At 47.3% G+C, this 25,352-nt stretch overlaps 1 protein-coding gene across 2 annotated transcripts in view; it reads left to right on the forward strand.

The window, feature by feature from the left end:
• Positions 1-3,215: 3,215 nt before the first annotated feature.
• LOC144610194 (leucine-rich repeat transmembrane neuronal protein 4-like) overlaps positions 3,216-25,352 on the forward strand; it is a 228,358-nt gene continuing 206,221 nt past the window's right edge. For both annotated transcript variants that reach the window (XM_078428761.1, XM_078428760.1), the window contains exons 1-2: positions 3,216-3,651; positions 5,923-7,448. In XM_078428761.1, the coding sequence (XP_078284887.1) occupies positions 3,648-3,651; positions 5,923-7,448 (1,530 nt within the window). In that variant the 5' untranslated portion in view covers positions 3,216-3,647. The remainder of the gene's footprint in view (positions 3,652-5,922; positions 7,449-25,352) is intronic.

Raw genomic sequence — 25,352 nt, forward strand, 5'->3', positions numbered from 1 at the left:
TTAGTTTACAGATACAGCACGGAAACAGGCCCTTCGGCTCACCAAGTCCGCACCGACCAGCGATCCCCGCACATTAACACTATCCTACACACCTTTTACATTTATACCAAGCCAATTAACCTACAAATCTGTATGTCTTTGGAGTGCGGGAAGAAACTGAAGGTCTTAGAGAAAACCCACGCGGTCACGGGGAGAACATACAAACTCTGTACAGACAGCACCCATGGCCAGAGAGGAACAAACCCAGGGCTGTACGGCAGCAACTCTACCGCTGCGCCCTTGATTTAGAGAGATACAGCATGGAAACAGGCCCTTCGGCCTACCGAGTCCACGCCGGCCATCGATCAACCATTCACACCAGTTCGATGTTATCCCACATTCTCATCCACTCTTCTACACTTCTACACTTAGAGGCCAATTAACCGAGAAAACCTGCACGTCTTTGTGATGTGGGAGGAAACCAGAACACTCAGGGAAAACCCATGCGGTCGCTGGGAGAATGTGCAAACTCCGCACAGACAGCAACTGAGGCGAGGATCGAACCCGGGTCTTTGGCGCCGTGAGGCAGTAACTCTACTGGCTGTGCCACTGTGCTGCCCAACTTGCATCACCACTGTCCTTCTGCTGAAGATGGAGTTTTGGAATTCGCTAACTGAAGTTAAATAATTTTGCCATCTCGATTTACATTACAGTTTGCATGCTGACAAATATGCATTTGTTACTAATACATAGTTTGTGAATAACTGCAGTTCACCTTCCAAGGAGCAGAAACCTGTTTTCTCCAACTGTCAGAAATTCAGTGGGAAATTAACAGTGGTAATTGTTTATTTTTCTCCAGTTTTATTGAGCGAGACCCTTGATCCCATGCTATGCTAATTCATTTTTGGAGCTATCTCTATCATTACACACACAGTCAGATGTGTCTCAGAATGGGTGAGTCACAAAATGAAATGATCTGTGCACTTCAACAGCAGTCTGAGACCACTTCCACCAGAAGAGCTGGCTCACGATCACACACACTATCACACACACTCGGTGGGAATTAGGGATGGACAAAACTGCTCCCCCTACCTGTCTCATCTCATTCTGCAAATGAGTCAAAACAACCCTGCTTTAAATGTGTCCTTAAGAGAATCCAAATCCACTGTTTACTGCATAGAAACATAGAAAATAGTTGCAAGAGTAGGCCATTCAGCCCTTCGAGCCAGCACCGCCTCTCAATATGATCATGGCTGATCATCCAAAATCAGTACCCGGTTCATGCTTTCTCCCCATATCCCCTGATTCCGTTAACCCTAAGACCGAAATCTAACTCTCTCTTGAAAACATCCAGTGAATTGGCCTCCGTTGCCTTCTGTGGCAGAGAATTCCACAGATTCACAACTCTCTGTGTGAAAAGGTTTCTCCTCATCTCAGTCCAAAATGGCTTACCCCTTATTCTTAACCTGTGACCCCTGGTTCTGGACTCCCCCAACATTGGGAACATTTTTCCTTCATCTAGCCTGTCCAATCCCTTAAGAATTTTATATGTGTTTTTTTTTAGATCCCCCCTCATCCTTCTAAATTCCAGTGAATATAAGCCCATCATATGTCAGTTCCGCCATCCCGGGAATTAACCTGGTGAACCGACCCTCAATAGCAAGAATGTCCTTCCCCAAATTAAGAAACCAAAACCGCACCCAATACTCCAGGTGTGGTTTCACCAGGGCCGTGTACAACTGCAGTAGGACCTTCTTGCTCCTATACTCAAACCCTCTCGCTATGAAGGCTTTGAAGGCATGGTGGCTCAGCGGTAGACTTGCTGCCTTTGGTAGTGGTTGGTTGTCCTTCCAATTTCCTCGCTGTATCTCTAAAGTCTAACTAATAGTGCAAACTTGCATTTAGCGGGGCAGCACGGTTGCGCAGCGGAAGAGTTTACTCTGGGGAAATGGAAATAGGTGACGTTTTGGGTCGAGACCCTTCTTCAGACAAGGCAGCAACTGGGGGGAGGGAAGGGGTGGATGATGGTTAGGGTGGGGAATAAAGTGAACCGAGCCGAAAAATGTCACCCTCCAGTAAAACGGCTTGTACTCGCTGGAATTTAGAAGATTGAGGGGGTATCTTATAGAAACTTTCAAAATTCTTAAGGGGTTGGACAGGCTAGATGCAGGAAGATTGTTCCCGATGTTGGGGAAGTCCAGAACAAGGGGTCACAGTTTAAGGATAAGGGGGACCGAGATGAGAACGTTTTTTTTCACACAGAGAGTGGTGAATCTGTGGAATTCTCTGCCACAGAAGGTAGTTGAGGCCAGTTCATTGGCTATATTTAAGAGGGAGTTAGATGTGGCCCTTGTGGCTAAAGGGATCAGGGGGTATGGAGAGAAGGCAGGTACGGGATACTGAGTTGGGTGATCAGCCATGATCATATTGAATGGCGGTGCAGGCTCGAAGGGCCGAATGGCCTACTCCTGCACCTATTTTCTATGTTTCTAAAACAAAACGGGACGACCGCTCCAATCCTTGTCGGCTCCAGTCCTTGCTTCGGCGGCACATCAGAGTCTCGGCGCTTCCTCGTAATACCAGCCACTGTTCTCGTTCGCCCAGGGACACTCTCGTCGTCCTGCTGTCTCTGAGTTGCCTCTACACTTGGCAGGACCCGGTGGAGAATGGCGATGGTCACACAACCTCCTCTCTTTATAGAGAGAGAGAGAGTGTGCTGCGAATTACACACACAAACGCACATGCACACACACACACACGCCATTCATCAAGTGAATGATGCCGCGTGTCACAATGCAGTAAAGGCGATGAACTCCAAGGACCCTTGGCTCTGCAGGTGTTGAGGGAGGTGTGAGAGATTGAAGGGGTTCACCGAGTCAAGGATTGCGACTGCTTTATTTGCAAAGGGAGGTTTAAGAGGAGGGGAGTGGAGGGGAGCGATGTGAGTTGGGCTGGCACACCGTTCAATATCTCTCTGTGAAGCTGAGAGGGAGGGAAGGGTTTGGGAGGCGGAGGGGAGGGTGTGTGAGGAGAGAGGGAGGGAGGGAGAGAGAGGGAGGGAGGGTGTGTGAAGAGAGAGGGAGGGAGAGGGAGGGAGGGAGGGTGTGTGGAGAGGGAGGGAGGGAGGGAGGGAGAGAGAGAGGGAGGGAGGGAGAGAGAGAGGGAGGGAGGGAGAGAGAGAGGGAGGGAGGGAGGGAGAGGGGGGAGAGAGAGGGGATGTTATTAGATCGCGTCAGAAGCGGCTGAGCTGCAGAGTGGCACGCAGGGATGGGGAAGGCGTGTGTGCTGCGTTGTTGAAGTTACAGTTGCAGGCTGAGAAGGGGGAGAGGAGGGGGTTTTGATCGGATGAGACGGCGGCAACCCTGGCTGGGAGCTGGTCAGGCGAGCCCGGCAATGGGCAGGGGTGTGGAGGGATCGCCGGCCAGGCAAACTTCGCCTCCCCCAGCCCATCCTCGCCGCCTTCCCACCATCCCATGGCTGGCTTGACGGGCTGGCTGGCCAGAGCACAGCGCTCCGCTTTCCCCAGGGGATCTGATTGCTATTCATGGATATCCAGCGATCCCCGACTCGCTGCCAGCTAGACTGACAATCTACTGTGCAGACCTTGGGAGGTGGAGAAGGAGCGGAATAAACCAGCAGGATTTAGGGACCCGCCGACTACACACAGCATGGGTAAGTGATGCGGCGCGTTTAACCCCCTTGTCCCTTCCAGAACAGCGGTTGACATAGAAAATAGGAGGCCATTCGGCCCTTCCAGCCTCAGTCTGAAGAAGGGTCTCGACCCGAAACGTCACCCATTCCTTCTCTCCCGAGATGCTGCCTGACCCGCTGAGTTACTCCAGCATTGTGTAAATAAATCGATTTGTACCAGCATCTGCAGTTGTTTTCTTATAACATTGTGATCATGACTGATCACACAGAGAGTGGTGAATCTGTGGGATTCTCTGCCACAGAAGGTAGTTGAGGCCAGTTCATTGGCTATATTTAAGAGGGAGTTAGATGTGGCCCTTGTGGCTAAAGGGATCAGGGGTTATGGAGAGAAGGCAGGTACAGGTTACTGAGTTGGATGATCAGCCATGATCATATTGAATGGCGGTGCGTACAGGCTCGAAGGGCTGAATAGCCTACTCCTGCACCTGTTTTCTATGTTTCTATGTCCCCAATCAATAACCCCCGTGCCTGCCTTCTCCCCATACCCCTTGATTCCACTGGCTCCTAGAGCTCTATCTAACTCTCTATTAAATCCATCCAGTGATTTGGCTTCCACTGCCCTCTGTGGCAGAGAATTCCACATCTGCTGGTTCCTCTCGCCGTTTACAACACAAGGCGTCCAATGAACCCAAATCCCTCCAAATTTCACCAGCACCCCCTTGCCCACCCACCCCCACCCCCAAAAAATAAAAGTAAAATAATAATAATAATAATAATAACTGGTGTGTTGGAAGGAACTGCAGACGCAGTACATTTTACACCGAAGGTGGACACAAAATTGCTGGTATTTATTTCACAAAATGCTGGAGTAACTCAGCAGGTCAGGCAGCATCTCAGGCGAGATTCCTTCTCTCCTGAGATGCTGCTGCCTGACCTGCTGAGTTACTCCAGCATTTTGTGAAATAAATACCTTCGATTTGTACCAGCATCTGCAGTTATTTTCTTACACAAAATTGCTGGAGTAATTGGGCAGCATCTCAGGAGAGAAGGAATGGGTGACGTTTCGGTATCGAGACCCTTCTTCAGATAATAATAATAATAACGGGTGTTTGTGAACGAACCCCAGCGCTCTGGGTATTGGAATGCAATGTTTACTGCGCCGGCGGTTTGCAATTAACCGTAACTAATCGGTGATTATCTCTCCCCCTCTCTCCCTTCCTCACTCTCCCCCCCTCTCTCTCCATCTCTCCCCTCTCTCTCCCTCCCTCTCACCCCTTTTATCCCCCTCTCTCTCCCCCCCCCCCCTCTATCTCACTCCTTTTATCTCCCTCTCTCACTCCCTCTCCCCTCTATCTCTCCCCTTTCTCTCCCTCTCTCTCTCTCCCCCCTCTCCCCCTCTCTCTCCCCCTTTATCTCTCTCGCCCTCTCTCTCTCACCATCTCTCTCTCCCTCTCCCCTTCCTCTCTCTCTCACCATCTCTCTCACTCTCCCTCTCTCTCTCCCCATCTCTCCACCTCTCTCTCTCTCTCTCTCTCTCTCTCTCTCTCTCTCTCTCTCTCTCTCTCTCTCTCTCTCACACCATCTCTCTCACCATCTCTCACCCTCTATCTCTCTCCCTCCCCTTCTCTCTCCTTCTCACACTCTCCCTCTCTCCCTCTCTCCCCCCCTCTCTCTCTCTCTCTCCCCCTCTCTCTCTCCATCTCTCTCTCTCCCCCTCTCTCTCTCCATCTCTCTCTCTCTCTCTCACCACCTCTCTCCCTCCCTCTCTCTCACCATCTCTCTCACACACACTCCCCTTCTCTCTCTCTCTCCCTCTCTCTCTCTCTCTCACCCTCTATCTCTCTCCCTCCCCTTCTCTCTCCTTCTCACCCCCCCTCTCTCTCTCTCTCTCTCTCCCCCTCTCTCTCTCCATCTCCCTCTCTCCCCCTCTCTCTCTCCCTCCCTCTCTCTCTCTCTCTCTCACTCTCCCTCTCTCTCTCCATCTCTCTCTCTCTCTCACCATCTCTCTCCCTCTATCTCTCTCCCTCCCCTTCTCTCTCCTTCTCACACTCCCCCTCTCTCCCCCCCCTCTCTCTCTCTCTCTCCCCCTCTCTCTCTCCATCTCTCTCTCTCTCTCTCACCATCTCTCTCTCCATCTCTCTCTCTCTCTCACCATCTCTCTCCCTCCCTCGCTCTCACCATCTCTCTCTCACACACACTCCCCTTCTCTCTCTCCCTCCCTCTCTCTCTCACTCACTCTCTCTCTCTCCTCCTCTCTCTCCTTCTCTCTCTCCCTCCCTCCCGTCCTTGCAGGTTTCATGAACTATCTCATTGCCCCAAGATCCGTGTTGCTCCTGTTCCCCGCGGTGTTTCTGCCGCTCCTCTCGGACGCAGAGAGACTGTGCCCGAGGACATGTAGGTGCGACGGGAAGATAGTTTACTGTGAGTCCCAGGCGCTGGAAGAAATCCCCAGGAACATCTCCTCGGGATCTCTGGGCCTCTCCCTCAGGTACAACAGCATCAAGTCCCTCAAGCCCGACCAGTTCTCCGGCCTCAACCAACTCACCTGGTTGTATCTGGACCACAACTATGTCCACGCGGTGGACGAGAACGCGTTTCAAGGCATCCGCCGGCTGAAAGAGTTAATTCTCAGCTCCAACAAGATCACGCGGCTGCACAATGGCACCTTCCACCCAGTGCCCAACCTGCGCAACCTGGACCTCTCCTACAATAAGATGCACATCTTGCAGTCGCTGCAGTTCCGTGGCCTGAGGAAGCTCCAGAGCCTACACCTGAGGTCCAACTCCCTGAAGGCCATCCCGGTCAGGGCGTTCCAGGACTGCCGCAACTTGGAGTTCTTGGACCTGGGTTACAACCGACTGCGGAGCCTGGCCAGGAATGCCTTCGCCGGCCTCATGAAGCTGACCGAGATGCACCTGGAGCACAACCAGTTCTCCAAGGTCAACCTCGCCCACTTCCCTCGCCTGTCCAGCCTGCGGACTCTGTACCTCCAGTGGAACCGCATCAGGGTGTTCAGCCAGGGCATGTCGTGGACATGGAGCTCCCTTCAGAAGTTGGACCTGTCGGGGAACGAGATCCAAGCCATCGTGCCGGGCGTGTTCCAGTGTGTGCCCAACCTGCACAGCCTCCACCTCAACTCCAACAAGCTGACCACCATCAGCCAGGAGATCCTCAGTTCCTGGACCTCCCTGACCACCATCAGCCTCTCCTCCAACATCTGGGAGTGCAACAGGAACATCTGCTCGCTGGTCAACTGGCTGAAGAACTTCCAAGGCTACCGAGAGAGTGCCATGATCTGCGCAGGGCCCAAGTCCCTCCAGGGCTACAATGTCATGGAGGCCGTTGGCCAGCACAAGATCTGTTCTGGGGTGACCACGGTTGCCACACAGCAGCCACAGGGCTCAAAGACGACCCAAAAGACTACCACCCCCAGGCCAACCGCGGTGGCCAGTAAGCCCCAGCTACCCGCCACTGCCCACCCGTCCAACGAATCGTTCCCCGGCTCGGAACATGAGTTTGAGCATATCTCGTTTCACAAAATAATCGCGGGCAGCGTGGCGCTCTTCCTGTCCGTGACCATGATCCTGTTGGTGATCTACGTCTCCTGGAAAAGGTACCCGGCCAGCATGAAGCAGCTGCAGCAACGGTCCCTGATGAAACGGCGCCGGAAAAAGAAGAGAGAGTGCGAGCGGCAGATTAACTCCCCCTTGCAGGAGTACTATGTGGACTACAAGCCGACTAACTCTGAAACCGTGGACGTCCTGGTGAACGGCACGGCGGCTGGCACCTACACCAGACCCAGCACGAGGGAGTGCGAGGTAAGAGGCATTCTCCTCGGGCATCGGTTTGGGGCTGTGCTGGTTGTCGTTAGTATTTGACCGAGCTTTTCGTTTGCTGCCTCTGCACCGACCGTGCAATTCGGGTGCAAGTTGGGCGAGTCAAGCCAATATATTCATTCAGTTTCCGCCAACAAGCGTTTGGTCCAGGCCTTGTGTTGTTGGCAATGTTGCATACATTGTGATATCAAATGAGTGATACAGCTGTGACCCGGTTTTTGTGTTCGGTGTCAATTGAAGTGCAATATCGTGAAAGTTGGTGGTTAATGAATGAAAAATCAACCAGAAGCGGAACAAAAGTTTTGTTTTCGCATAGAATTTGATTAGTTTGACCTCATGTCGAAGTACTCCATGTCTGCCATCTTCTCAAGAAGTGGCCATGGGCGTTTACATCCTACGGACATGTCTATGCCAATTTTGCTCCATGTGTGTCCAATTTTCTACCAGTGGTACTTCTTCTCTGCTGAACATCCAGTGGTTATAGTGGCACAATGAAACTGCATGTGGAATTGAGAGGCCAATGATCCAAACGCATGAATTCAGATTCCAGTTGTTAATTAAGTGCATCAGTAGCTAAAAAAGCCAGCAATAGCCATGAAACTACTGGATTGTCATTATGACCCATCTGGCCCACTGAAATATCTTTCAGGGGATGACATCTGCCATCCTAACTAGATCTGGCCTGCATTTGACTCCAGATCTAATATGGTTGACTCAAAGCATTCCACCAGAAAGTAAAAGTAGACCACTCACAAGCAACAAACGAACTTACTGGTGACACAGAAGGAGGCAATAAAGACCCTTTATACCCATGCAGATTCCTAACAGGCCTTTAGATTTTGGTCTTCAGAGATACAGCGTGGAAAGGCAGAAAAGGCCCTTCGGCCCACCGGGTCTACGCTGACCATTGAGAATGGTCAGCCATGATCACATTGAATGGCGGTGCTGGCTCGAAGGGCCGAATGGCCTCCTCCTGCACCTATTGTCTATTGATCAGCGATCACCCTGCGGACTAGCACTATCGAATGCACACTGGGACCGATTTGCGGTTTTCACCGGAGCCAATTAACCAACAAATCTGTATGTCTTTGGAGTGTGGGAGGAAACCGGAGCACCTGGAGAATACCCACGTGGTTACAGGCAGAAGGTGCAAACTCTGTACAGACAGCATTCATAGTCAAGATCGACCCCGGGTCTCTGGCGCTGTAAGGCAGCAGCTCTACCTCCACACCATTGTCCCTAGTGTGTGTAGGATAGAACTAGTATATGGGTGATCGCTGGTCGGCTCGGACTCCATGGGCTGAAAGGCCTTTTTCCAGGCGGATTCTCTAAACTAATCTAGCGCTGTAAGGCAGCAGCTCTACCGCTACACCACTGTCCCTAGTGCGTAGGATAGAACTAGTATATGGGTGTTCGCTAGTCGGCTCAGACTCCATGGGCCGAAGGGCCTTTTTTCCACGTTGTATCTCTAAACTACACTAGGGCTGTCAGGCAGTAGCTCGGCCACTGTACCACTGTTGCCTTGCTCAGGGCAGTCTGGCCCCTGTGAATGACTTGATTAGAAACCTTGTCCCCAGTTGGCAATTTCCTTTCCCACTGCAGTTGGGCTTAAAGCGGAAGTGTTGTGTTTAGACATCCAGTAATTTCATGCCATTGTTCCGAAAAACCTGCCTGTCGCTGTAAATGTATTAAAACATCTGTCAAGACACCTGTCAGTCAATTCTTGTGTGACAGCAGTCAGGGGGGGGGGGGTGATTTTCAACCATGTGTTAAACACTGCGGGAATGGCATTTGTACTTCAAGCCGCTGAAGACAGTTGCTCTGTTATTTTCATGCAAACTGTTTATTTGCCAGGATTGGATTTGACTTTCCATGAACAAAGAGAGGGCAGTCCTTTGACGAGATGCGTTGAAACAATTCCAATCAGTCAAACATGAAGTGTGTAGGAAGTAACTGGAGAAGCATAGGATCTCTTGCCCAGAGTAGGGGAATCGAGGTTTAGAGGACATAGGTTCAAGGTGAAGGGCGAAAGATTTAATAGGATTCTGAGGGGTAACATTTTCACACAAAGGGTGGTGAGTGTACATAACAAGCCGCCGGAGGAGGTAGTTGAGGCTGGAACTATCCCAACGTTTAAGAAACATTTAAACAGGTACATGGATAGGACAGGTTTGGAGGGATATGGACCAAGCGCAGGCAGGTGGGACGAGTGTAGATGGGACATGTTGGCCGGTGTGGGCAAGTTGGGCTGAAGGGCCTGTTTCCACATTGTATCACTATGACTCTATGCTGATTTAAACTGAAGATAGACACAAAAAGCTGGAGTAACCCAGCGGGACTGGCTGCATCTCTGGAGAGAAGGAACGGGTGACATTTCGGGTCGAGACTCTTCTGAAGAGTTATCCATTCCTTCTCTCCAGAGATGCTGCCTGTCCCGCTGAGTTACTCCAGCTTTTTGTGTCTATCAGTTAAACGTAAATCTGTCTTTTATGCACATTACGTGGTCTAATCACTATTGGAATCCTTCTAACAAACAGGCCTTGTGGAGCAACCTTATTAAGTTAGTATTGTAGTAATGTAATGGGGCTATGGGTGTTCTCAGTGTGATGGAATCTCTAATACAACAACCACATGCCAAACCTGCTCTGGTCCAGTTTCACTGGTACACATTTGACCTCAGCAGACTGATCAGCTGAAACAGCACATTGAAGACCCTTTGTAATGGCTTGAAATCTTAACTGATTCTCTCTCCACAGATGCTGCCTGACCTTTGAGTGTTTTGTGCATTCGTTTTCAGTTTTCCATCATCTGCAGGTTTTTGCTTATAAATAACTGACCTGCTGGTCTGAAGAAGGGTCTCGACCTGAAACGTCACCCATTCCGTCTCTCCAGAGATGCTGCCTGACCCGCTGAGTTACTCCAGCATTTTGTGAGACCTCCCTGGCACCTTTGTTCCAGTCAAGTGCAGAGTGATTTGCTCCTGGTTTAGGCTAAGCTGATTAACGAAAGAAAAAAAAAATTGTCTGGGGTACTGCACAAAATCAAAAGGTGGCAGATGATGGAAATCTGAAATAAAAGTTGGAAACGTTGGAGGAAATGGTCAGTGAGTCAGGCAGCATTGGTGGAGAGAGGAAGAAAGTTACTGCTTCAGTCGCTGGGTTGGCCTTCCCGAGAAACAATGAATCACAGTACCTGTTCCAGGAGAATTACATTGACTAGTCATAAAGGCCAGAAGGAATAGGAGTAGAATTGGCCCATTCACCCCACCAAGTCGACTCCACCATTCAATCATGGCTGATCTATTTATCCCTCCTAACCCCTTTCTCCTGCCCTCTCCCCATAACCTCTGACATCTGACAATGGTGTGAGATCTATCTGAATTAGACAATAGACAATAGGTGCAGGAGGAGGCCGTTCGGCCCTTCGAGCCAGCACTGCCATTCAATGTGATAACGCTGATCATTCTCAATCAGTACCCCGTTCCTGCCTTCTCCCCATACCCCCTGACTCCGCTATTCTGAAGCTTCCCCAGTGTCCATCAGCTAATGGAACATAGATTCATGTAAAACCTGGACCCCTGATGGTAAAGGAGATGAATGAACAATTAATATGTCGTTGGTGCTGTTAATTTGCTCACATCCTTGTGGTAGTGCCATCATCAATAGGGCAGTACTACTATGGCGCAGCGGTAGAGTTGTGGCCTCAGAGCATCAGAGACCCCGGGTTTGATTCTGACTACGGGTGCTTTCAGTACCAAATTTGTACTTTCTACCTGTGACCGCAAAGGTTTCCTCCCACACTTCAAAGACCTCCAGGTTTGTAGGTTAGACATTAAAAGCTGGAGTAACTCAGCCAGTCAGGCAGCATCTCTGGAGAAGAGGAATAGGTGACATTTCAGGTCGAGATCCTTCTTCCTTTTCTCCAGAGATGCTGCCTATCCCACCGAGCTACTCCAGTATGTTGCGTTTATCTTCGGCGTGAACCAGCATCTGCAGTTCCTTCCCATGCAGGTTTTTAGGTTAATTGGCCTCGGTAAAATTTGAGAATTGTGTGTAGGATAATGCTAGTGCATGGGAAGATCGCTAGTCGGTGTGGCCTCAGTGGGCCGAAGGGCCTGTTTCAACGCCGCATCTCTAAAGTCCAAAGGCGGCAATATTCTAGCAGAATCTGTGCAAGGCCGCTAATGATGGCCAAGAAAAGTCGTAGACAGCTGCAAAAGCATATATATGAGGATGAAGTGACGTCCAAGCCATCTGTAGAGCTGCCAGATCTTTGAACAGTGCCAAGGCATGTTTCCTCAGGCACCCCGAGCAATGTTATGGAACTTGGGTTAATGACTTGAATGAAACCTAACAGCTCCCCGCAATGCAGTAATGGAAGAAAAAAGGCTTGCGTTTAGGTGGAGCATTGACTATCACAGTCCTGACATCCAGAGGGACTGTATCACAGGGCCTTTGAAATGTGATCACCGTTGCAATGTACAATTTGTAGAAGCTAAATTGGTGCCACATAGAATAAAGTGATAAATGATGGCCAGATAGAACTCCGGGTAAGAAAACGTCTCGACCTGAAACGTCACCTATCCAAGTTCTCCAGAGATGCTACCTGATCTGCTGAGTTACTCCAGCACTTTGTATCCATAGGTTCATAAGCCATAGGGGCAGAACTAGGCCACCTACAAAGCCCTCCATAACCTGGCCCCATCCTACCTGACCGACCTCCTCCACAGGCACACTCCCACCTGCACCCTCCGCTCTGCCGCTGCCAATCTCCTATCCCCCCACATCCGGACTAAACTCAGATCCTGGGGGGACAGGGCTTTCTCCATCGCTGCTCCCACCCTATGGAACTCACTACCCCAAACCGTTAGAGACTCCCCCACACTCACCACATTCAAAACATCGCTGAAGTCTCACCTGTTCAGTACTGCCTTCAACCACTGAAGGTCACCTCACCTACTGTCTCCTTTCTCTGTTCATTTATTTATTTACTTATTTATCTATTTATTAATTTCCCTATGTTCTCAAAATCTCTGTAAAGCGTCTTTGAGTATATGAAAAGCGCTATATAAATAAAATGTATTATTATTATTATTATTATTTGGCCTATCGAGTCTGCTACGCCATTCAATCATAGCTGTTATATCATTCCCTCTCAACCCCATTCACCTGCCTTTCTCCCCATAACCCCCATTGACACCTGAACTAATCAAGAATGTGTCAATCTCCCGTCTCAAAAATACCCAAATGATTTGGCCTCCACAGCCATCTGTGGCAATGAATTCCACAGATTCACCACCCTCTTGCATTACAACCAGAGAATCTGATTGCCAATATTGGTTGAGGGTTAAGTATTCAGACCAAGAAGACACCAAGAAGAAATAAATATGACTGCAGGCAAAATAAACTGCAGATGCTGGAATCTTTTGTAAAACACCACGTAGTGGCGGAACTCAGTGGAGCAGACTGTATCTGTGGAGGGAATGGGCAGATGACATTTCGGGTCGGGGTCCTTCTACATTGTTGTCACCAGATGGTGCTGGCAGGCAGGCCCTCATCTGACAAGATTTCACCTCCAACAATAGACAATAGACAATGGGTGCAGGAGGAGGCCATTCGGCCCTTCGAGCCAGCACCGCCATTCAATGTGATCATGGTTGATCATTCTCAATCAGTACCCCGTTCCTGCCTTCTCCCCATACCCCCTGACTCCGCTATCCTTAAAAGCTCTATCTAGCTCTCTCTTGAATGTATTCAGAGAATTGGCCTCCACTGCCTTCTGAGGCAGAGAATTCCACAGATTCACAACTCTCTGACTGAAAAGTTTTTCCTCATCTCTGTTCTAAATGGCCTACCCCTTATTCTTAAACTATGACCCCTGGTTCTGGACTCCCCCAACATTGGGAACATGTTTCCTGCCTCTAACGTGTCCAACCCCTTAATAATCTTATACGTTTCGATAAGATCCCCTCTCATCCGTCTAAATTCCAGTGTATACAGTGCAGCACTGAGGGGGGATCTTATAGAAACATATAAAATTCTTAAGGGGTTGGAGAGGCTAGATGCGGGAAGATTGTTCCCGATGTTGGGGGAGTCCAGAACCAGGGGTCACAGCTTAAGGATAAGGGGGAAGTCTTTTAGGACCGAGATGAGAAAACATTTCTTCACACAGAGAGTAGTGAGTCTGTGGAATTCTCTGCCACAGAAGGTAGTTGAGGCCAGTTCATTGGCTATATTTAAGAGGGAGTTAGATGTGGCCCTTGTGGCTAAAGGGATCAGGGGGTATGGAGAGAAGGCAGGTACAGGTTACTGAGCTGGATGATCAGCCATGATCATATTGAAAGGCGGTGCAGGCTCGAAGGGCCGAATGGCCTACTCCTGCACCTATTTTCTATGTTTCTATGTAGCACTCCCTCAGAACTGCTGTGGAAACTCGGCCGAGACTGCTACATTGGAGAAGGAGTCGAACCTACCACCCACAAGCTCAGTAGGAAGTGAGAGAGCTTCCGACTGAGTCACAGCTGATGTATGCACTACTGTGGCAATTTAAGTTTCAGAGTTATCTGCTGGTTGAGGATCTTATTCTGCAACTCATGCACTTTGAAGGTTATTTTTTTAGTTTTTGTTTAGGAATACAGTGTGGAAACAGGCCCTCCGGCCCACTGAGTCCATGCCGACCAGCGATCCCCGCAGACTAATACTATCCTACAATACAATACAATATATCTTTATTGTCATTGTACTGGGGTACAACGAGATTGGGAATGTGCCTCCCATACGATGCAATAATTTAATTAGCTAGTCAGTATTAATTAAAAAAACCCAATAAAACAAATTGTAACAGTTTTAAACACACTGGAGACGATTTTACTGTCATGCCAAGCCAATTAATCTGCAAACCTGTACGTCTTTGGAGTGTGGGACGAAACCAGAGATCCCGGAGAAAACCCACGCAGGTCACGGGGAGAACGTACAAACTCCGTACAGGCAAACCCCCCCTTAGTCAGGATCGAATCTGGGTCTCTGGCGCTGTAAGGCAGCAACTCTACCGCTGCGCCACCGTGCCGCTCATTTGTAAAGGACATTTTTTTTTAAGTGCAGAAAAGATGCAGAATCAGAATAGCCTTTATTGTCATCCAAAAAATGTCTTTTGGACGAAATTCCGTTTCCCACAGTCCAACAATAAGAGCAATAAAAATAAGCAATAACACACACACAATCACAAACCAACACAAAACAAAACAAAGAAACATCCATCACAGTGAGTCTCCTCCAGTCCCCTCCTCACTGTGATGGAAGGCCAGATGTCTTTTCTCTTCCCCTGCCGTCTTCTCCCACGGTCCGGCTGTTGAAGTTGCCACGTTCCAGGCCGCGCCGGACGGTGAAAGGTCCGCAGCGGGCCGACACAAGCCCGCGATTCGGACCTACCCATGGAAATGCCAGAAATTCTGGTTGAAGAATCCAATGCAGAGGAGAGCAAACTTCTAAAATCGAAGTGATTTTATTCCTCAATGCATTAGTATGGTTGGGTTTACTGTGAGGAAGGTGTTCGATTTTAGGTGTTAATTCTGCGAACCTGGATTAGTGAGTGGTGTGTTCAGACCATCTAGAGAGTGTGCCGTTGACTATGTATTGTGAGTGAGTTGTTTATGTTCAGGTTATCAAATGGATGTGTATTCAAATGAATGTGTAGAAAGGAACTGCAGATGCTGGTTTATACCGAAGATAGACACAAAGTGCTGGAGTAACTCAGCGAGTCAGGGAGCATCTCTGGCGAACAAGGGTGGGTGACGTTTTGGGTCGAGACCCTTCTTCAGTCACTAACTATGGTCCCTGAAAAAGCGAGGGGCAACTATGTATTGTAATCAGTCCGACGATAGACACAAAAAGCTGGAGTAACTCAGCGGGACAGGCAGCATCTCCGGAGAGAAGGAATGGATGACGTTCTTCAGACCTTTCTTCATGCAAGAGAAACGGTTTCAATGGCCTACACCAGATCCAGGTCAATTTTCTCTGAACGACCTCAGTTCATAGGTTCGAGGAGCGGAATTTGGCCATTCGGCCCATCACGTCTACTCCATCGTTCAATCATGACCGATCTACCTTTCGCTCTCAACCCCATTCTCCTGCCTTCTCGCCATAACCCCTGATGCCCTTACTAATCAAGAACCTGTCAATCTCCACCTTAAAAAATATCCATTGACTTGACCAAAATCAAAGATGCTAGAGGAACAAGATGGACCACTCCGTTGAAATCGCCGATACTGAAGTGTAGTACGCAAAGGAGTGGAACGTCCGCCATTTTAGAAGGCAAAACCCACCGTTCGCTATGCCTCTCGCAATGTAATCGGTATTTTGGGGGAACAGTATGTGTGATGATACCATAAAAAATGCAGAATATATCTCATCTATCAATTCACAGATTTTTGTTATTTTTCTTTTTAAATGTTTCTGCAAGTTTCTACCTACTAAAATGGCGCCGTGACGTACTACGGTTTTTAGGGTCGAGTGGTCTATCTTGCTCCTCTAGTATCTTTGGCCAAAATTGACATGTGATAAAAAGTTAGTGGATTGCGTGAACTGACTGTGAGCCTAGCTGAGTCGGTGCTGAAAAAGAAGTTAATCGAAGATTAAAATATGGTCTAATTTTAATTCTCCCATCAAGGCAAGACTTGCTATCCTATGCTTGCAGTGTAAGCAATTCAATTTCGACAGCAAAGTATAGGCTTTTGACCTCCCCAGTGTATTGTATTGAATTAAATACAGCCACGCATCACAGCGGATAAAAACTTATCTTTGGTTGCCAGCACTAAATACTAATTCGGTCACCATTGTATTTTCTTCCTGCTTGCTAATTTGCATCGTGTCAGATTACGCTGATGGTGGACACAAAAAGCTGGAGTAACTCAGCGGGACAGGCAGCATCCACAGAGAGAAGGAATGGGTGACGTTCGGGTTGAGACCCTTCCTCAGATTACCCTGATGGTTCTGCGTGCAACAAATGTCTATGTGTTGAGTGGGTTCAGGAGTTCTCTGTCAACATAATGGCTTGGGATACACTGGAGGTCAGATGATGAATCTGATCTCTCACTCTGTCCCTGGCTCCACCGCTCTGTCCAAAGGTGGTCCCACAAATTACCAAGGCGGGGGACTGATTACACTATGTGTAGACAATAGACAATAGACAATAGGTGCAGGAGTAGGCCATTCGGCCCTTCGAGCCAGCACCGCCATTCAATGTGATCATGGCTGATCATTCTCAATCAGTACCCCGTTCCTGCCTTCTCCCCATACCCCCTGACTCTGCTATCCTTAAGAGCTCTATCGAGCTCTCTCTTGAATGCATTCAGAGAATTGGCCTCCACTGCCCTCTGAGGCAGAGAATTCCACAGATTCACAACTCTCCGACTGAAAACGTTTTTCCTCATCTCAGTTCTAAATGGCCTAGCCCTTATTCTTAAACTGTGGCCCCTGGTTCTGGACTCCCCCAACATTAGGAACGTGTTTCCTGCCTCTAACGTGTCCAACCCCTTAATAATCTTATACGTTTCGATAAGATCCCCTCTCGTCCTTCTAAATTCCAGTATATACAAGCCTAGTCACTCCAGTCTTTCAACATATGACAGTCCCGCCATTCCGGGAATTAACCTAGTAAACCTACGCTGCACGCCCTCAATAGCAAGAATACCCTTCCTCAAATTTGGTGAAAGGAAGGAACTGCAGATGCTGGTTAAAACCGAGGAAAGACACAAGAAGCTGGAGTAACTCAGCAGGACAGGCAGCATCTCTGGAGAGAAGGAATGGGTGACGTTTGGGTCTGAAGAAGGGTCTCGCGCCAACTAGCAATCTCCGCATATTAACACTATCCTACACACACTAGGGACAATTTTTTACATTTACCAAGCCAATTTACCTACATTCCCTCTTCCCCTCCCTCTTTCTTCCACCCATTTGTATCTGGTGTGGGCCATTGAAACTGTTTCTCTTGCATGAAGAAGGGTCTGAAGAGCATCACCCATTCCTTCTCTCTAGAGATGCTGCCTGTCCCGCTGAGTTACTCCAGCTTTTTGTGTCTATCTTCGGACTGATTGCATTACATAGCTGCCCCTCGCTTTTCCATGGACCATAGTTAGTGACTGGAAGAAGGGTCCCGACCCTAAACGTCACCCACCCTTGTTTTCCAGAGATGTTCCCTGACTTGTTGAGTTACTCCAGTACTTTGTGTCTATCTTCGGTTTAAACTAGCATCTGCAGTTCCTCTCTACACTTTCATTTGAATACAGCTTCTTTAAAAATAAATGAAGTCTTTTTTCCCACAAAATTTTAATTAATACTAATCTTTTTATTAATTTGTACACTAAGTATCTTATTATTTTAATTTATTGATTTTAATTATTTTTTTTTGGCATGTAGTTTTTAATATTTATACGTTTTTCAATTGTTTATAAATCTCTTTGACTATCAGAATCGTACAGTCATATAACATGTTAACAGGGCCTTCACCACAATAGACAATAGACAATAGACAATAGGTGCAGGAGGAGGCCATTCAGCCCTTCGAGCCAGCACCGCCATTCAATGCGATCAAGGCTGATCACTCTCAATCAGTACCCCGTTCCTGCCTTCTCCCCATACCCCCTCACTCCGCTATCCTTAAGAGCTCTATCCAGCTCTCTCTTGAAAGCATCTAACGACTGGCCTCCACTGCCTTCTGAGGCAGAGAATTCCACACCTTCACCACTCTCTGACTGAAAAAGTTCTTCCTCATCTCCATTCTAAATGGAGGCCTCATCACCTCAACTCAGCCATGATGACCAAGATACCCCATCCAAGCTAATCCCATTAACCAGTGCCTGGTCCTTAACCCTCTAAACCATTCCAAGCCTTGAACCTGTCCAAGTATCTTAAATGTGCAGGAAGGAACTGCAGATGCTGGTTTTAACTGAAGACAGACACAAAATGCTGGAGTTACTCAGTGGGACAGGCAGCATCTCTGGAGAGAAGGAATGGGTGACGTTTCGGGTCGAGATCCTTCTCCAGACTGATGTCAGGGGAGAGGGAGATAGATAGAGAAGGAAGTGTAAGGTGTGAAAATAGGAGAAAGGGAATGAGGCTCAAGGAAAATGTAGGTTAGATCATCGTTAGCACGGTGGCGCAGCGGTAGAGTTGCTGCTTTACAGCGAATGCAGCGCCGGAGACTCAGGTTCGATCCTGACTACGGGTGCTGCACTGTAAGGAGTTTGTACGTTCTCCCCGTGACCTGCGTGGGTTTTCTCCGAGATCTTCGGTTTCCTCCCACACTCCAAAGACGTACAGGTATGTAGGTTAATTGGCGGGTAAAATGTAAAAATTGTCCCTAGTGGGTGTAGGATAGTGTTAGTGTGCGGGGATCACTGGGCGGCACGGACTTGGAGTGCCGAAAAGGCCTGTTTCCGGCTGTATATATATGATGATGATGATGATGATGATGATGGGAGAAGGTGACAACAAAGCAAACAGAGATGGAATGTAGTCGGAGACAGTCAGACTGGTCAGAGAACTGGGAAGAGGGAGGGATGGGAAGAGAGGGAAAGCAAGGGTTACTTGAAGTTAGAGAAGTCAAGGTTCATACCGCTGGTCATGAAATGGGCAGAGTGTGTGTGAGTGTGTGTGTGAAGTTGTGTGTGCGAGGTTGTGTGTGTGTGTGAGGTTGTGTGTGTGTGTGAGGTTGTGTGTTTGTGTGAGGTTGTGTGTGTGTGTGAGGTTGTGCGTGTGTGTGAGGTTGTGTGTGTGAGGTTGTGTGTGTGTGTGTGTGTGTGTGTGAGGTTGTGTGTGTGTGAGGTGTGTGTGTGTGAGGTTGTGTGTTTTCTGTGCGTTTGTGTGCGTGTGAAGTTGGGTGTGTGTGTGTGTGCTCATGCTTGTGTGTCTAGGGGTATGTGTATTTATGTATAGTTGCCTGACTATGCACATATGAGTTCACGTATTTATATGTGAGATAGGCACAAAGTGCTGGAGTAACTCAGCGAGTCAGACAGCATCTCTGGAGAAAAAGGAATGGTGACGTTTTGGGTCGGTAGAAAGGTCCCGACCCGAAATGTCACCCATCCTTTTTCCCAGGGATGCTTCCTGACCTGCTGAGTTACTCCAGCACTTTGTCTCAATCTTTGGTATAAACCAGCATCTGCAGTTCCCTGTGTCTACATGTATATATGTGGTTGTCTTAAGTAATTTTTTCCATGCCACATATAGTGCCCTGAAAAAAAATGGAACATTGCTTAATTAACCTGCGGTAATTGTGTCCTCATTAAAAAGGTGAGTATTGAAGATTATGTGTAAAGCTTGTACATTTCTATGAGGCTGTGTTAAAGATGATGAAAAATAATCATTTTTCAGTTTTATTTTCCAACCTGGTTTTTCCCAAAGGGCATGAAGCTGGGATTTACAAGCAGATGTCTGTCAGCGGTTATTCATGCTTTGTCCTTTATATCTTCCCGGTTAAAGTAAGATAAGAGGGCTCTGAGAAATGGGTTTAAAGGAACAAGCTGAGTGAAATTCTGTTTTGGTGCAGTAGCTAAGATGAACAATCCCGTTCTCTTCGTGTGCAGTGCCATGAGGGGGGTCGCACAGTTGACACAAACATCTGGAAGACTAAATCGCCGGTCATCCGGAAATTTGCATTATTGATAGTGTGCTGTTGTCTATTCAGAAACTGTCCATTGTAAAAGATGCTTAGAGTCAGAGAGTGACACAGTGTGGAAACAGGCCCTTCGGCCCAACTTGCCCACACCGGCCAACATGTCCCAGCTTCACTAGTCCCACCTGCCCGTGTTTAGTCCATATCCATCCAAACCTGTCCTATCCAAGTACCTGTCTATTTCTTAAACATTGGGATAGTCCCTACCTCAACTACCTCCTCTGGCAGCTTGTTCCATACTCCCACCACCCTTTGTGTGAACAAGTTACCCCCCAGATTTCTATTAAATCTTTTCCCCTTCACCTTAAACCAATGTCTTCTGGTCCTCGATTCACCTACTCTGGGAAAGAGACTCTGTGCATCTACCTGATTTATTCCTCTCATGATTTTATACACCTTAATAAGATTACCCCTCATCCTCCTGCGCTCCAAGGAATAGAGTCCCAGCCAACTCAACCTCTCCCAAAAGTTCACACCCTCTGTCCTGGCAACACCCTGTCCCTTGTGGCTAAAGGGATCAGGGGGTATGGATAGAAGGCAGGTACGGGATACTGAGTTGGATGATCAGCCATGATCATATTGAATGGCTGTGCAGGCTCGAAGGGCCGAATGGCCTACTCCTGCACCAATTTTCTATGTTTCTATGTTAACATCCTCGTAAATCTTCACTGTACCCTTTTCAGCTTGACAACATCTTTCCTATAACATGCTTATCATAAAGGGGTTGAATAATTTACTCTGAATCCAACCTTAGAGATGATTACAACTGTGTAAGTGTCACTGGTGGCCGGTGTGGGCAAGATGGGCCGAAGGTTTGTCGGTTAATTGGTTTCAATAAAAACTGTAAATTATCCCGAGTGTTAGTGTGCAGGGGTAGCTGGTCGATGTGGACCTGGTGGACCGAAGGGCCTGTTTCCACACTGTGTCTCTAAATTAAACTAAATCTGACAAGATGCCCCCACAATTAAAATGTGGATTACGGAAATGACCAAGACCTTGCATTTGGAAAAAATAAGGTTTGCCTTAATTAAATATGGTCTCCATTTATTGAATTTTTAAAAAAGTAAATGGGTTTGTCACAAAACTAAAATTTAAAACTAAAGTTAAAACTTGAGTTTAGGGTTCATCATCATCATATATCTACAGCCGGAAACAGGCCTTTTCGGCCCTCCAAGTCCGTGCCGCCCAGTGATCCCACTATCCTACACCCACTAGGGACAATTTTTACATTTACCCAGCCAATTAACCTACATACCTGTACGTCTTTGGAGTGTGGGAGGAAACCGAAGATCTCGGAGAAAACCCACGCAGGTCACGGGGAGAACGTACAAACTCCTTACAGTGCAGCACCCGTAGTCAGGATCGAACCTGAGTCTCCGGCGCTGCATTCGCTGTAAAGCAGCAACTCTACCGCTGCGCTACCGTGCCGCCCTGTACAATTATACTCATTAACTCCAGGATCTATCCCCATAATCTTTATATTTGTAATTCTCTTTTTTCTTTGCTTTCTCTCCATTAGTTTATAGTCTTTTTTTTCAGTCTCTTTTCATCTTTATTTTTTCTTTAAAAATTTAAAAATTGAAGCTATGTAAGAATTCTATAACCAGTTTGTCATTTATTATTATTTGTACATATGCTTTAAAAAATTAAAAATTAAACTAAATCTGACAAGATGTCTGTTTGTGTTGGTAAATTAACATGTACTGTATCAGTACAAATCTGTTCAGAGCAACGCAGTCTACTAACACCAATGTTCTCATCAAGAATGCATTTGGGTGAAATTATAGAGCGTTAAGGAACCAGCAGAGCGAGAGTTGGAGAAATGAGAAATAAAATGGGTGTGGGGGGGGGAGGATGAGATAAAATCTTATTAAAATTGAAACGTGATCAGCAAAGCATTTCACCAAAAATGTTCATGGCAATGAACAGGTGGTGGGACCTTTGTCCGCACTAAATCTGCACCGATCCGCGATCACCCCATAAACTAACCTACACACACCAGGGGCAATTTTACAACTTACCGAAGCCAATTAACCTACAAACCTGTACGACTTTGGCATGTGGGAGAAAACCGGAGCACCCAGAGAAAACTCACACGGTTAGGGGGAGAAAGTACAAATTCTGTATAGACAGCACTGGTCAGGATTGAACTCGGGTGTCTGGAGCAGTAAGGCAGTAACTCTACCGCTGCGCCACCGTGCCGCCACATGTACGGCAGGTCCCGTTGGTTTTGCAGTGTTATCCAGTGCAGTGGGTATGTTATCCAGATGGATTGTTGTACTGATCTGGAAACATGAGTTCAAATCCTATCAAAGCACCGCAGGGAACTTAAGATGCAATTGATTAATTAAAGTTAGATTAAAAATTCTATTCATTAAATTAGTGGTTACTTAATTAATATGGAAATAGAGTTCAAAATGTTGCCTAAAAGAGAGAGAGAAAAGAACAAAGAGAAATAAAAGCTGTGAAATGCAGGACAATGCCATGTTTATTCAACAATTTCAATTATTCAAGAGTCAAGAGCAAAGATACCAGAGGAGCAAGAAAGAACACTCGACCCTAAAAAAACTTAGTATGTCATGGTGCCATTTTAGTAGGCAGAAACTTGCAGAAGCATTTAAAAAGAAAAATAACAAAAATCTGTGAATTGATAGATGAGATATATTCTGCATTTTTATGGTACCATCACACATACTGTTCCCCCAAAACACTGATTACACTGTGAGAGGCATAGCGAACGGCCGGATTTGCCTACTAAAATGGCGGGCGTTTCGCTCCTTTGCGTACTACACTTCAGTATAGGCGATTTCAACGGAGTGGTCCATCTTGTTCTTCTAGTATCTTTGGTCAAGAGTGTTTGACATAATCACCAACATTGGAACAATTACTTTTGTCATGAAGGAACATAACAATCATGTAAGCACAATACACAGATATTGTATATTAAAAACAAAATTTAAAAAGTCAATAAATGAATGACCACAACACAGTGCCAGAAAACCCATTGTCCTTAATGTAACCAGTCCATAGTGGTTAGTTGTCTAGTCAATCTTTGTCCCGCTCCATCCCCTGATATCAGTCTGAAGAAAGGTCACGATCCGAAACGTCACCCATTCCTTCTCTCCAGAGATGCTGCCTGACCCGCTGAGTTACTCCAGCATTGTATCTACCATAGTAGTTCATGTTGTGTTGTGTTCAAGAGCCTGACGGATGTTAAGAAGAAGCTATTCTTTATGGCGATCACGGTTCGACACCTTCTTCCCAAAACATTTAGATAAATACATGGATAGGATAGGTTTAGAGGGATATGGATCAAATGCAGGCAGTTGGGACTGGTGTAGAAGGGATGTTGGTTGGTGTGGACAAGTTGGGCCGAAGGGCCTGTATCGATGTTGCCTGACTGTATGACCATGGGTATGAATGAAATGAGAGCATGGTCAGGACGATGTGGGTCTCTGAAGCCTGGCTGTCTTTTTGAGGAAGCACGTTCTATCAATCCCTTTGATGGTGGGGAGGTCAGTAGCTGAGATTGAGGGGACAGTGTCTACCACTCTCTGTATCCCGGCCGTGATGCAACCAGTCAATGTGCTCTCTACTGTACGCCTGTAGAAGTTCTGAAGATTATTCGTCAACATACCAAGTACTGATCTCTCTAACTTCAAGTAGCCCTTGCAACCCTCTCTCTCCGTCTTAAGATTATTAAGGGGTTGAACACGTTAGAGGCAGGAAACATGTTCCCAATGTTGGGGGAGTTCAGAACAAGGGGCCACAGTTTAAGAATAATGGGTAGGCCATTTAGAACTGAGATGAGGAAAAACCTTTTCAGTCAGAGAGTTGTGAATCTGTGGAATTCTCTGCCTCAGAAGGCAGTGGAGGCCAATTCTCTGAATGCATTCAAGAGAGAGCTAGATAGAGCTCTTAAGGATAGCGGAGTCAGGGGGTATGGGGAGAAGGCAGGAACGGGGTACTGATTGAGAATGATCAGCCATGATCACATTGAATGGCGGTGCTGGCTCGAAGGGCCGTATGGCCTCCTCCTGCACCTATTGTCTATTGTCCCTCCCCCACCCAAGTTCTCGAACTCGCTTCAAAGTCATCTTGTTGAGTCTCATTGCGTGTAACTCATTTTCACCTAGGCCACAGCTAGCAATGGCCTGTCTCCTTTATCATCGTTGTTTTTTTGCCTGTCTTTCATTCATTTGTTCTATAAGTCTCCAAATCACCATCTACATCTGCTGTTTCCCTTTCCCCCGAATCTCAGTCTGAAGAAGGGTCTCGACCTGAAGTGTCACCTATTCCTTTTCTCCAGCGATGATGCCTGACGCGCTGAGTTACTCCGGCTTTTTGTGTCTACCGAATCTCCTCAATCTGTTGATGGCAACAGTATTCCCATTAATTTGCCATTCAAATATTGGGTTCCTTGGATAATTAGAGATTATTTATCTGCTCTGCAATGCTATACAATATGCTATGCCACGATAAGCTATCCAAAGACCTCCAGAAGCTGGGAGCAGATTTATATTTTAAACCATTATTTGTACACATTATTCCTTGTGTTTGAACAATAAACTCTTGTGACTGAACAAAATCCATGCGACTGCATAAATTGGTCTTTAACTAGCTTAGCACAGTATTGAGCTGAATATTTTGTCAGTGCAAATGGGCTTGCTGTTGTTGCTATGCTGAAGTTCCAGTCTCCCAAGCTGCCCACGAGATTGCTTCCCGATTATTCAATCAGGAGAAAGCCACATGCAAATAGAGCCGAGGTGTTTCTCGAAAACAGCCCATGGGGTCTTTGTCCACTGAGGTGCAAAGAATTTATAAAGAAGTCCGCCGGATATTTTTAAGGCAGAGATAGAGAAATTCTTGATTAGAACGGGTGTCAAGGGTTATGGGGAGAAGGCAGGAAAATGGGATTAGGAGGCATTGAATGGCGGAGTGGACTCGGTGGGCCGAATGGCCTAATTCTACTCCTATAACCTAGTGAAGTGGGGGAAAAAAACCCAGTTCGATGCCTATTAGCCAAAGGATGAAAGGGTTGGCACAGTGGCGCAACGGTAGAGTAGCCTTGCAGCGCCAGTGAAACGGGTTCGATCCTGACCACAGGTGCTGTCTGTACGGAGTTTGTACGTTTTCCCTGTGACCGCATGGGTTTTCTCTGGGTGATCCGGTTTCCTCCCACACTCCAAAGACGTACGGGTTTGTAGGTTAATT

This window comes from Rhinoraja longicauda, chromosome 36 (genome assembly GCF_053455715.1).
Source record: "Rhinoraja longicauda isolate Sanriku21f chromosome 36, sRhiLon1.1, whole genome shotgun sequence".
NCBI classification, from domain to species: Eukaryota; Metazoa; Chordata; class Chondrichthyes; order Rajiformes; family Arhynchobatidae; genus Rhinoraja; species Rhinoraja longicauda.